At 40.5% G+C, this 14014-nt stretch overlaps 1 protein-coding gene across 1 annotated transcript; it reads left to right on the top strand.

Annotated features, from left to right (window-relative positions):
• The first annotated feature begins 341 nt into the window (after window positions 1-341).
• SPMAP1 (sperm microtubule associated protein 1) lies at window positions 342-5210 on the top strand. Its single transcript, XM_075211473.1, has 3 exons — window positions 342-608; window positions 2365-2464; window positions 4906-5210. Exons 1-3 carry the CDS (start codon window positions 342-344, stop codon window positions 5061-5063), a joined length of 525 nt encoding a protein of 174 aa, XP_075067574.1. The 3' UTR covers window positions 5064-5210.
• Window positions 5211-14014: the final 8804 nt, after the last annotated feature.

Below are 14014 nucleotides of genomic sequence, written 5' to 3'. Positions count from 1 at the left end.
ATTAATGCTGTACCAAATACTTTTCTATATTAAAAACAGGGAATGATAGTTCCACATATTGCTTCATATTCCTTCTGAATAAATGCCTGGGTCAGCACTTTTGCTAGTATACAAGCTGTCCCAGGGTGTAACACATTTGGTGTGTGGATCCTAATCTGTGTGTTGCTCGGGAGACTTGTACAGATAGCACGGTGTAATTGTTAGTAAAAGAGGCATGTACTTGTGTTAGTGTGTGTCTATAGCAACCCATCCTGACTGTGCCTTCAAATGAGTATTGTGCATTCCTCAAGAGGCAGATAGATCTACAAAGCCTCAAATATTTCACTTTCCAAGCTGGTCCAATGGCGGCATCCGCTGGGTCTCAGAGGAAATTAAAATTAAGCGAGTTAAGTCGCTTTGCCCCTTCTCTTTCTTTAGCTGAGCTCCAGATGAAGGAAAAAAGGTTTGTTTTGGATTGTGTGGCAACTGAAAGTATCGCAAAAGACTACAGCTTCTCCTTACCAAAACTAGGCTCTGTTATCCCTCCTTACAATGCCCAGAAGGATTCCCATGTAAACGGCTATTTCCGCCACAGACCTGTACCTCCTTTACTTAGGAGGACGGGACAGGTGAGTGTGGACTTACCTCTATTTATTGTCAGTGTTGCATGTCTCTTGGGAAGTGTTATGTTCAGTGCAAAATATTTTCATGGCCTGTCGGTTACCTCATCCACCAGGGCAGGCTCAGGTCACCTCTGGAGCTGTTTTCAAGCTGTTTTGGAACTACAAGTTCCAGCATGCCCTGCCAGTGAGTTACTTATTACAACTCAATAACTAATGAAAAGGTGTCATTATAAAAAATTGCAGACTTACAGCACAGACAATGCCCACTGGTAACAGGAAGCCTTTCCTCTGCAAGGAGATTTATCTCCATCCAGGGAATACATTAAGGTAAATCTTATTTAATGTGAGATTTTCCATCGCAATCAATTTGGTTTAGGAAGGTAAATAGAATTGATGTTCCTGCCGTTAAAATAAATTTAGAGCTAAGAGTAACACTATATATAATAAATTGTGGCAATATTTACTTTTTATATACATGTATTTTGAAGAAACATTTTTTTTAGTATAATATTTATTATCACAAAGGAAAAATATATAAATCTGACGACACTATAAACTTTTATACACATCACAAGCAACATTTTGTTCTTAGAATCAAGGCAGTTGCTGAAGTCAGATTTTATAATATTGGTGATAAGAAATATTGATATATGTGATATTTAATCTTTTCTAAAATCTGACACAAACAACTATCTTATCATAATTCTTAATTCTATCTATATTGTGTGTTTGATTATTGTAGTTTATAGTCCATTATGATTTATAGTTTTTCATTTGTGATATTAAACAATCATCAGAAACCAAGAGTGTTTTATTTTGCTGTAATAAATCTGTTCTCAGTTTTCAATTGTTTGATAAACCCGTATTGAGAACAATAAATGCTAAATGTAGCAATATGATAGTAATTTTGTCACAAAATCAAACCTGTTTCACAAGTCCTGTGTAGCTGAGTGTAAAGTATTGTTCTCTATTTTTAGCCTTTTATGGGCTCTGAGTGGTTCCTGTCATTGGGGAACTTGTATTAAACCCAGTCACAATAAAATATGGCATTTATCAATTTGTTACTTTTTCCCCTGCTCTACACTAGGTCTATAACCACATTAATCATTGCGTCTATTTTGGGGTTTGAAGAAATGTTGCCGTTTTGATGACCGTGGAGTAGATTTACCAAACCTTCTGAAAAGGAACAGTGGCAACCCAATCAGATTCTAGCTGTCATTTATCTAGTACATTCCGGAAAATGATAGCTAGGATCTGATTGGTTGCATTGGGCAACACCTCCACTTTTGCTTTTCTATATGGGCACTGAGAAGCCCCTCCAAAGCCACACCCCTTTTACGAACAGGAGTGAAATTTTTTTTTTTTGCTCCACTCGCAAAGGAGGAAATAAAAGGTGCATCTTCCATGTTAAATGTGTTGCATGTTGTGCCCAGCAATTTATTGCACTTGTTTTTCTTGTGCAAAAGCTTTAATAAATGTCCCCATTGACTTTTACTAAACTTTCAGGCAAGATGTGTGGCATTCAGCACCTAACAAGAGCCCTTTTATATTAAATTAGTTGTTATTGTTGTGTAAATTTCATGCTGAGGATGTTGTGTGTGATGTTCTTCATAAGATGTGAAATGTAACCCTCTCTCCATGCTGGAGAGAGAAAATATCTGTTATGTCTGTTAAAGGAAACTCACAGTAACAAATCGGAATGTGAGACAACATGTGTGTGGTTTTATCACATAACAAATATGGAGCCATTTTGTTCTTCTAGTCAAACGGAGGAACCTCGATCCACGGTGAGCTCGCCGACCGTTTCCAGTATAAAGGCGCTGCTGCTCTTTACTTACTAACCAGGAATAACTGTGGAGCAGGTACAGTAGTTTCAGATATAAACTCAAGGAGTTGAATTACTAAACCTTCTAAGAGGAAAACAAACTAGTTGTCATTTATCCAGTGCATTCTAATGTGGAATCTGATTGGTTGCTATGGGCAACACCTCCACTTTTGCTTAATAGAGGGTTTAATAAATCTACCCTTTGATGTTATTTAGTTTAATTGTTTATTTCTGTCCTACAAAGCCTTATAATCAGGAATGACTGCAACTGCAAAACAAGAGATCCAGCAAACTGAGATAGGGGAGGTAGAGGAAACATTGTACAGACATGGACATATACACTGCATTGGGTAGAACAATGACAGCGTTTCACTTATTAATGCTTGGATATAAACACCAGCATTTGTATTGCACAACCTGGTTTTATATACTAAGAGGGAACAGAGAATATGGGCTCTGAGCTGTATAAGATGACCTAGTGATCCAAAAATAAACAAATTGGTAAAATATCTATCAAAAATAATGTCCTAATCTTTATTGTTCAAAAAAAAAAAGAAAAGAAATGAAAACAAAAGAAAGATTAAGACATTATTGTTATTATATGAATCCATCTTGGTTCCCATTTCCTGCTTGGCCATTTCCTGCTTGGCCCTATATATAGACTCTTCCAGAATAAGCCTCTGCTCAGTATTTTGTTTGCTCTGCTCCTGTTACCTGAACCTGATCCTGTTGGATCCCCGGCTACCGTGTATGACCCAGCTTCCATCTTAATATCTGCTGTTATATGCAGCTAGCATTGACCCTGCTATCCTCAGTGCAGTGCTGAAGTACAGCTTAGTTGTTGTTGTTGTTATGTTTCATTTTGTTACAGCTCAGGTGAAATTATTCTATGTAAGATCTGTTGTACTTAAGGTTGAACACAGGCCCTTTTTGTTACTTTAGTGGTCACACTAGAGGAGGGGGTCTCTGTACAGTCTGGCCAGCAGTGCGGATATCTGTGCGGTGAGTGTCTGCGCAATGTGACTATAGTGGCCTCTGTTAAACAAGGGTGTTGTGCCATGGAGGTGACTGTGCGCTGTGACTAACCAATCTATGCAATGTAGCTCATTGTGCAGTGTGGCTGGAAAGTGTGTGACTCCATATGGGGGCTATAAGCTCCTTTTACTATGTGGTCAGCAATGGGGTCACTGTACAAAGGGAGTCTCTGTTTAATATTCCTATCAAAGTCAGTATAACAACATCACTTTCTTGGGATAACCAAGAAAGTCTGTGACTCTCAGGTCTACCTAGCGCTGATTACTATCAGCACTATCAGCTCACTTCCAGGAGTCTCTGTGTAATATGTGTGGGTCTGTTGGTGTTGAGCTGGGTGCACACTACAGGAGTTTCACTCGAGTATCGGGCCAATCACACGATAAATAACTGTTCGGTCTGATATCGTATTAAACTATGATCATGTTTTATCGTACCAAAGCATATTGTATTGTTTGATTTTATAAAATGACTAAAAATCACGATCAACCATTGAACGATGTCGGGCAAATGTGGAAGTGTGTACGCACTCACAACCAGCAGTGTAGACAGACCTCTATAGACTTTACAGAATCACTATCTTTATAGCAGATGGTAATGACAGATGAAGAGCACAGACCTGATGGTAAACCATGTAGGTGTGCACCCATAAATCTACATGCTCATCTGGACTTTCAGTCATTAGTAAAATTGTTCCAGAAATCGCATCTGCGATATGTTTCTGTAGTGTGCACCCAGCTTTAGCGATGTTGTCTACATAAAATGACTGTTAGTAAGTAAACAGATTAGAAATAGGGTCGGGATCTATAAACCTCCTATCACTTTGATACAATACACATTATGTATTATTGATTGAACTTTTATTGATACAATCAGGTTATTGTGTGTTACTATGGTGGTAATCGTTTTTACGATTACCACTATTCCGACATGGAAAAGCCCTACAAAGAAAATCCGAAATTATGAAAAACCAATTGGAAAATAAACAGACTCACCTTCCACCCGACGCTGGAGATCTCCGATGGGAGCATTAAGCTGACAGCAAGTGATTCCGATTGGAGAAGTGTTCGGCACTGCAGGCTGACGTCATCGCGACGTCTGTCAATAGAAATTTAAAGCGGCAATGTGGGGACCCCTAAAGTTAAGTGTTTAAACACTTAACCCGACATTGCCGCTTTAAAATTCTATTGACAGATGTCGAGATGATGTCAGCCTGCACTGCCGAACACTTCTCCATTCGAAATCACTTGCTGTCAGCTTGGTGCTCCCATCGGAGATCTCCAGCGTCAGGTTGAAGGTAAGTCTGTTTCTTTTCCAATCGGTTTTTCATAATTTCGGATTTTGTTTGTAGGCTTTCTCCATGTCGGAATAGTGGACATCAGTAAAGCGTACCCAACCCCGTTACTATATCACGCACCATTTCATCAGCCTTTCTCTCCTGTCCAGGTCATTCTGCAGAACACGCCAGAGGCCATGGCATGTTCTTATCTTCTATCAGACCGGTAATTGGCTACAATGGACTCTATGGGTACAGACGGAACACCCCGTCTCTCAGAAGAATGCCCTCCCCATTTGGAATTGTGACCCAGTCAGTAATTTACTAAGAAACACATATTTGTGCTTAGAGGAGTGTACCGAAAGCTCTCTGTCAACTTGATGAGTATCGTGTAATCATTATCAGGATAATAATTTATATATATATGTATATACATTCTGTCTTCTATCTTTTATGATTATGTGGAATATGTTTAAGTGGATATTCATATTTGTTTTTAAAAATTAAAAACTGTTGTCATACAATCGTTATTGTGCCAAATATGGAGGAGTACGAAATCAATGCTCTGCTACAAAAATATATATTGTCATAAAAATCTGTGTAAAAATTTAAATTTGCTACAAAACTCATATCATATGACTTTTGTGTTATATGGACACATCATGCCACAAAATAAATATTGCATCATTACAGTAACAATACAAAATAAATGACAAAAAAAAAAATTTGGGTGACAAAATCTTGTTTTGTGTTACTCTATGTATTTGTGTCATTGCTATGAGGTTGCTTAAAAATAAAAAAAAAGCTCTTGTGCCACATAATACATTACTGTGTAATCCCTTAATCAATTATGTGAGGATAAATATAGTCCTACTTATGTAAATAAATCTACGTTTCTGAAATAGCAGCTCATTGTGCCCATGGTCAGGTCAAACACTATGATTGGCCATGTACCTGGATTAGCGTAAGTGCTCCTAGAATTCCGTTTATGGAACAAGATAGCGGTAGCGGTGGAGGTGCAGACGTTGGCACCAGCCGCTGAGTGGCATTGAGCGGAGTCTGTATAAAGAAAGGAAACCAATGCACCTAGTTTTGAGGACAGATTATGTATAATTAAACATAATTAAACAAGGAGAGGGGCATTTCTTTGGGTGAACGTCCATTTACAGTTGACTTCTGCACCAGATCTGAGCTGGCAGTGATCGGGTCTCATCCTTCATTTTAATGGTATGTAAATTGCGACCTTCCAGTTGCATCTCGGTGGACAAGCGTTTTCCCATGCGCACTTTTCCCAAAGTTAAACAAAGCTGCAAACACACAAATGTGTCATAACTATAAAAACCAGTCCAGATGTTCTCTCACTCTCATGATTAAGACATGAATTAGGATAAACCAAACACTGTTATCAGGCAAAATCTGAAAAGTTTATGTTGTTAAACGGGGTTGTTCTAAAATGGCCAAAGGTTGGTCTTTGGATGTGACGGTTCCACTGTTCCACAGGGCACCTTTTCAATTGATTTTTACCTCTCCAATTTGCTGCTACTGATCTAAGCTAACGGATAAGCGCCAAGCTCATATTGTTCAACCCACAAAATTGCTGCCTCTAACAGTAGAGCTCTTTGCAAACATTCCAAATATATACGTAAAGGTTCTTACACACATTTGTGTTTAAGCTCCATAGGCAAACCGAGGAAGGGGGGCGGGGGTTCCTAGTGCCTGGAAACCCCCCTCCAAGCCTGGGGCACTGCATAATTGAGGTGGCTGGACCCCGCCCCTGCTTCACACAGCTCTGCTTGAAAAGGGAGAGCTGTGTGCACCTAACAGTGGTCCACGCAGCATTGCCCATGTATATTATGGGGATAGGAAGAGTTGGAGAGCAGCCAGGCACTGTCTAAAATTATAGCCACACCCTCATGCATGCTGGTCACGCCCACTGGCGGCGTGGTGTGGAAACCCCCCTCTACAAATCCTGCATTTGCCCCTGAGCTCCATCCTGTTTGCCCTACGGTGAGCAGAAAGTCTGAAGTCATGTACATTAGTACATGTTTATTTTTCAGTATCTCCGTTTACTTCCCATTAATGAATACATATAACCTGCTCACCACTCATTAGAGGCCACATTAGCTTCCGCTTTCATCTAACAAGCAATTAGTAATTACTTTGCAGTACAGACACACACCCTGGGCTAAGCATTATAACCTAATGAAAATAACTCTTTGTAGAGATAATATTATGTTTATCTAGTGGATGAAGCAGACCGGGTAAGTAAACAAAACTAAACAAAAGATTAACAGGTGCCAATCTCTCTATATTGATATAGAAATCAGATTGTGCCAGGGAAGCTCTTCTCGATCATTTACATGCCAATGTGCCCAGCAATAATCTCAGCTCCTTGACCCTACCTTGCGCAATTAACATGAAAGGGGTTGAGACAGCCATATGTCAAATTAGGATTCGCACAATTCTTAGCCTTTGCTTAGACATCAAGGGGGCTATTTATCAACCTATAATCTGCTGCTGTCCATCATTAATAAATAGCTTTGTTACAACTTCTAAGCTTTAATCTCCAAAAACTGCAGCATAGAAATAGTAACAAGGCTATTTATTAATGGAGGAACTCAGCAGATATCGACAATTTCCCTGCCTCTTTAATAGCAAGTCCAATCCCAATAGTTGTCTATGGGGACTGCAATTATGCCCTAATTATCAAATAAGGAGCTTAGTCCTTGTATCTGAAGATGGCATTAGCCGTTATAACCTATGGGGAGAGCTTCGCAGTAGAAGGGTTTTCGAATCCCGCTCGTACAGGCTCCCCCCCCCCCCCCCATCGCAAATTCAGCCTGGCCATAGAAACCTGTAAGCAATTGCAATTTACTCTTTACTGTAAGCAATTGCATTCACTTTACTATAGTTTATTCCTCGGGACACACTCCTATCGGAACCACTGTCCCAGCTAATCAATTTTAAAAAAATGTCCATGTTAATTCTTTTCTTATCACTGCGATAAGAACTTGAGCAATTTAAGTTTGGTCATAAATAGACCCCCAAATATAATACGAGTACCTTGGTTTTAGTTCAGTGTTTTTAATTATGTCTTTCCCATGGAATCCTGGATATGTGGGAGAAAAATCACAATACCCTTAGTTACGTAATGTGTCATACCAGCTAATTGTCATTTTAGTTGCAAATAGCTTTCCAACTCAGACTTTCTTCATGTTTTGTACATAGATAATAGGAATGTCTTCTGAAACAATTCAACATTAACTATTAATGACAGTACAAATTAGTAAACAGTGAAAGTGCCTTTTATCATTACACAGCAAGGTCTGACCGCTCATGGCGAAGATTAGCCTTGTAGATTAATTTGTCCTATCGTATTTCTATATAAACGTTTATCTGCTACATACATAAGCAAGTTAATTACATTCCCTGGCAATAATTGGAATACAAATGAATGGCATACTTGCCAACTTTTAAAGTCTCACCCCTGGGAGATCCTAGAGCAGTGTTGGCTAACCTGTGACACTCCAGGTGTTGTGAAACTACAAGTCCCAGCATACCCTTCCAGCAATAAGCTGCTATATATTGGCAAAGCATGCTGGGACTTGTAGTTTCACAACACCTGGAGTGTCACAGGTTAGCCAACACTGTCCTAGAGGGAAGGTCGCGCTGCAAGAGCAGTGGATGGAAATGTTGATGCATTCTGCCGCATCCTTTTGGCCCCATCCTGTCTCCTCCACTAGAAAGTGGTTGAGATCAGAGAGAAACGCCTGCTCTCCCAGGAGTCCGGGAGAGCTAGCTGAAATACATCAGTTCCAGGGGCAAACGCACTATTTGTAGAGGGGGGTTTCCACACCACGCCACCAGTGGGCGTTCCCAGCATGCATGGGGACGTGGCTATAATATTAGACAGTGCTTGGCTGCTCTCCAACTCTTCCTATCCCCATAATATACATAGGCAATGCTGCGTGCACTACTGTTAGGTGTACGCAGCTCTCCCTTTTCAAGCAGAGCCGTGTGAAGTGGGAGCAGGATCCATCCACCTCAATTATACAGTGCCCCAGGCTTGGAGGGGGGTTTCCAGGCACTAGGAAAGCCCCACCCCCCGGATTGTGTCCAGTATACATTGCTTTGTCTGTCTTGTTTTACTACAATAAATAATTTTCAAAATAAAAAAAATAAATATTGAGACTTTTGATTGGAGCTCCCCCCCCCCCCCTCTCTGCTGCCAGTGGTGAATGAAATCGAGGTGCTGGTTCTGTACCGGAGCAGCCCCTACAGAGACTAGGGACAGCCCAGATCCTCAATACTCAACTGCCTCGGTGATACTGGTCCAGAGCGGTAAGAGTTAACTTACCACTTTGCCGGGCTACTCTCTGCAGATCTGCTCATGTGTGAGCCAGATTTGGGCATCAGTTCCACCCTACTAAAAATAAAATAAAGTTTAAAAGAAAAACAAATTTGTTTTAAAGATTAAAAATAATATTTTAAACATTAATGCATTAAAAACAAATTATTTATTCTGTGCGCAGGCACCATACTTGTAGATGCAAAGGCATGGGGCAGCCTATGACCTTATACAACCACAAAAATAAAGCCATATGCTTTTATAGGTCACCAAATTTCAAGGTGGTTATTCCTTATAATGCAGAAGTTTTCCTAATGAAATTATAACATCAGAACTCACCTTATAATTATCATCCTTTACCTATAAAGCCATAACATATTACGCATCACTATATAGTGAGTGTGACAATATGGACCGCCTATGCCACCCTGTCTGTGGTTGCTGGGAACCGTCTGGGCTTACTTTGCCACAGTTCCCTTTCGTTATCCCAAGTGCACCTTCTAACCGCAGTAGGAGGGGCTTACAAATGCTGCCACAACTGGACTCCTTACCACCATCCAGTACCGGGTTCCTTCTGGGTAACTGTCGCTGCTAGGATACCCCCTCGCTGGTACACCTGGGCTGGTACCCCTGACCGCTTACTCTGGATCAGAGTTGCTGTGGATTGATCCCCCCCTGGCCTATCACACTGACCAGAGTACTGTGTAGCGAGCAGAGCGGTGGTGCTGGGAAGCTGGGTCCAAACCTCAGACAGCCAGAAACGGATTAGATTTTGAGTCTAATCTGTAGGTCACAGGATTTTCAGTATGGAAGACGTTTTCAAGCAGGTCTTTGAATCAAGTGATGTTTATTTGCAGTCATACTGATTGAAGGTACCAGTGATCAGGTCAGATGAAACAAGAATGATGATACATTTCAGTGTACAATGTCTCTCTTTTGATATAGTTTGGACACAGCCTCAAAGGGCAAGCCAACCCCTGAGGTCTGAATTATTTTTAGTATCAGGATGCGATATATGTTTCCCAAACATGGATTTACATGCAATGCAAAGCTAACAATATTTACACTTCTCTGTTATGTGCTAGCAGCAGATGCGCCCAGATTGAGCTCTCTCCATTTTACCAAATTTGATGGCACTTTTGGAAACATTGATGGACATTTGCAGGTGTCCGAAATGTCTTGTAGCCTCCATGACTTGCCCAAACAGGAGTGGGTAAAGTATCTGGTTCCCACGCTACAAGGTCGTGCAGTGGAAGCTTATCGCAGAGTGGCCCCAGAGGACTGTGTGGACTATGACTGTCTGTTGTTTCTGGGAACCAGCTGGGCTTACTTTGCCACCGTACCCTTTCGTTATCCCAAATTCGCCCTCTAACCGCAGTAGGAGGGGCTTAAAAATGCTGCCAACTGGAGTCCTTACCGGCATCCAGTATCAGATTCTTTCTGGGTAATTGTCACTGCTAGGATACCCCCTCGCTGGTACACCTGGGCTGGTACCCCTGACCTCTTGCTATGGATCAGGGTTGCTGTGGAAGGATCCTCTCTGGCCTATCACACTGGCCAGAGCTGCTGTGTATTGGGCAGAGTGGTGGTACTGGGGAGTTGCGTCCAAACCTCAGATAGCTGGAAATTGATTGGAATTTGAGTCTAATCTGTAGGTCACAGGATTTTCAGCCTGGAAGACGTTTTCAAGCAGGTCTTTCAAGCAAGTTATGTTTATTTGCAGTCACACTGATTGAAGGTACCAGTGATCGGGTCAGATGGAACAAGAATGATGATACATTTCAGTGTACAAGGTCTCTCTTTTTATACAGATTGGACACAGCCTCACAGGGTAAGCCAACCCCTGAGGTCTGAGTTATTTTTAGTATCAGGATACAATATATGTTTCCCAAACATGGATTTACATGCAATGCAAAGCTAACAATATTTACACTACTATGTTATGTGCTAAAACTTAATGATGCATTATCTGAAATGTAGTCACGCCAGACAGCCAGGCAGCGGCCTGTCACTTCTCATAAAGACTTACTTAGCATTTCCTGCTATCAGCAAACAGATTTCCTCTAGGAAAGTTACAAACCCAAACAATGACACTTGCATACAAAACACATCCCAATGTAACATGATAAGTGCATTTCAAATTATACATTGGTGCTGCACCTCCGATTGAAATACATTTCTACAATAAATTATTTCTACATGATCCAGCCACAAATAAGTTATTTATAAGTGATCCAGTCACATTGAGGGGATCATGATACAAATAAATGACACTGAGCGGTTTGGACGCTCAGATGGCAGGCTAATAGAAGGTTGCATTCATGGCCGTCATTTTCAGTAATACCTCGTCTGTAGCAGCTACAATTTTCATCTATCCACTTTGTGACTCAGTGTTTAATTAATATCTGTCCATCCACATCGATATACAGGATTGGGAGATTTATGAATTTTACATAAACATCTATGGGCAAATTTTTTCTACAAATCAATTAAGTGTTAGTACACTCGTTTCACAGTGCATTTACTGTTTTTCCACTCGTCTGTGTCTGTGTTTTATTGCTAGTAGCCGGCTACAGTTATCTTTTTATATATTGACATTATTCTCATGCATTGCAAGTGTTATGCTGTTTATTGGTTCATTGTTATTAATATTTGTATATTCTTATACTGAGTATATAGATACATGTGTTCTTTGCCATTGTCAGACACATTTGGCATTATTTTTTCTTTTTTGTTTATGTTTTTATTTTTCATTTTTATTTTTATGAATGTATTATATTTATATATTATTAAACGTGGTTTATTGATCTATCAAATAGGGAATGCGACTTTTGGTATATAATAACACTTTTATTGTTACTGTTTAGTACAGACACTCCTTCTAACATATTATCGCACCACCCGCACATGCACTAAAATGGAGACTCAATGCATGATAAGCACAAACAGTCAAATATCTAATAATAACAAAATACTCAATAATATGTGGCTGACGTAGAAAAATAAATAAGGTATTAGATGGCAGCTCCATAGTAAATAATGGCGGTGGTATGTACCACAACAGCTCAAAAGGTGACCAAGGAAAAATGTGACTTTACACAATGAAGGTGCATGGTACAGCCAGTAATATTTTACTACATTGCCAGGGAAAGGACATATCTCACAGTACCATTAAAGGAACACATTGATTGTGGCAATAAAGAGTAATATAATGACCCAGGAGGGAGTAATACATATTGGAGTTATGAACATAATTGAGATCCTCTATACAGCAGCTATATAACTCCAGTTCTCTATGGGAGAGAAGACAGAACTAAGAATTATTAAAGGTGTTCTCCACCTAAAAATTACAATCAAATTATGTTCTGCCTCGGGAAAAACCTAGCAAAGCAGTATTACTCACCCACTTGTCTCCAAGTCATCTAGTGATAAGCTGCCGGCAGGCTGTGGCGGTTGTATACTGCAGTTTGCCATTACCAGACTGCCTGGCTGCTCAGCTATAACATAAATTTTATGTACATAATAATAAAACTCCAGCTACACTGAAAGGGGGTAGAACATCCAAGCTGGAACGGAGCAGCGAGCCAGATACGAGCTGCAGTCAAGCGATGTCGGACAGCTGCATGGAGCTATGAAAAGACACCGATTTTCTAGGGAATGGTAGAGGTTCAAGAGGATGAGTAATACCAAGGACAATTCCAAGACATAATAAAATAATATTACAGTAACAATAGTACCTTTTCAAACTGAGCAACTTAATAAAAGAGGTCAAAATGACAGAATGAAGTTAGATAAAGTAAATGGAAAGCAAAGAGTGTAAACTTGGGTGTGAGCTAAAAATCTTTCCCTTCATGTATCATTCTTTTTCATCGCCCTATCTATAGGATTCCAATTTCCATTTAAACCTCCTTCCCATTTCCATGTCCACCCTCTTCTCTTCTTCTAAGTGTACATTCTATACACACCCCCTCCCTCCCACTAGGAGGTAAGCTCTCCCTGGTAGGGTGTTCTTTACCCTATGTCTCACATACATGAATTACATTCATGTATCTGCTATTATGTTTATTCTATTAATGCTCATATCTGTAAGATGTATGTCATATCTTTAAGATGATTGTACGGCGCTACAGAATCTGTGGCACCCTATAAATAAACAATGGTGAGTATTATCTTTTATTTATAAGGCGCCATAAAGGGTCCGCTGCACCGTACATGACATATACAGAAAGCAGTGATCCATAACACATAACATGATACATGAAGAACAAAATACAAAGACCAGGCATACTGAATTAATGAATATACAGGTAATATAGTAATGCAGATCTCATATTGTGGGGAAGTGAGTGAGAGCAATGGTAGTGACCAGAGAGAAGTAGGCCTAAGTTTAAGATAACAGGGTTAGAGAAACAGGCCAAGAGGTACACAGGGTGATGGAATATTATAAGGAGAACACAAGGAAAGAGGGCCTTCTTGTGAGTGCTTATATCCCAAAGGAAAAGGGGAAACAGATATAGGGTGGTATCGACTGGGGGAGTGGGGGTGAAAGCCAGGACCTGGGAGTTAGGAGGAAGGCTACTAGGCTTGAATAAAGAAATGAGTCTTTAGAACCCGCTTGAAGCCTTTGAGAGTAGCTAACCTGATGGAGCGTAGGAGATCACTCCACAGCTGGGGAGCAACCAGGGCAAAGTCCCGAAGGCGGGAGTGGGAAGAGGTGATCAGTGAAGTAGTGAGGCGGAGGTCACTGGCAGAGCGGAGAGGGCGGCGAGGAGTGTAGGTAGAGATGAGGTTGGAGATATACAGGGAAGGGGGAAGTGAAAGGTTTGAAGGTGAGAGTGAGAAGTTTTAAGTTAATTCTGTAGGCCATGGGGAGTCAATGTAAGAACTGGTGGAGTGGGACAGCAGAGATAGAGCAGTGGGAGATACAAATG

Source organism: Mixophyes fleayi, chromosome 5, assembly GCF_038048845.1.
Source record: "Mixophyes fleayi isolate aMixFle1 chromosome 5, aMixFle1.hap1, whole genome shotgun sequence".
Taxonomy (NCBI): Eukaryota; Metazoa; Chordata; class Amphibia; order Anura; family Limnodynastidae; genus Mixophyes; species Mixophyes fleayi.
The sequence above is the reverse complement of the archived record's forward strand: the minus strand, read 5'-3'. Positions and strand labels throughout refer to the sequence as shown.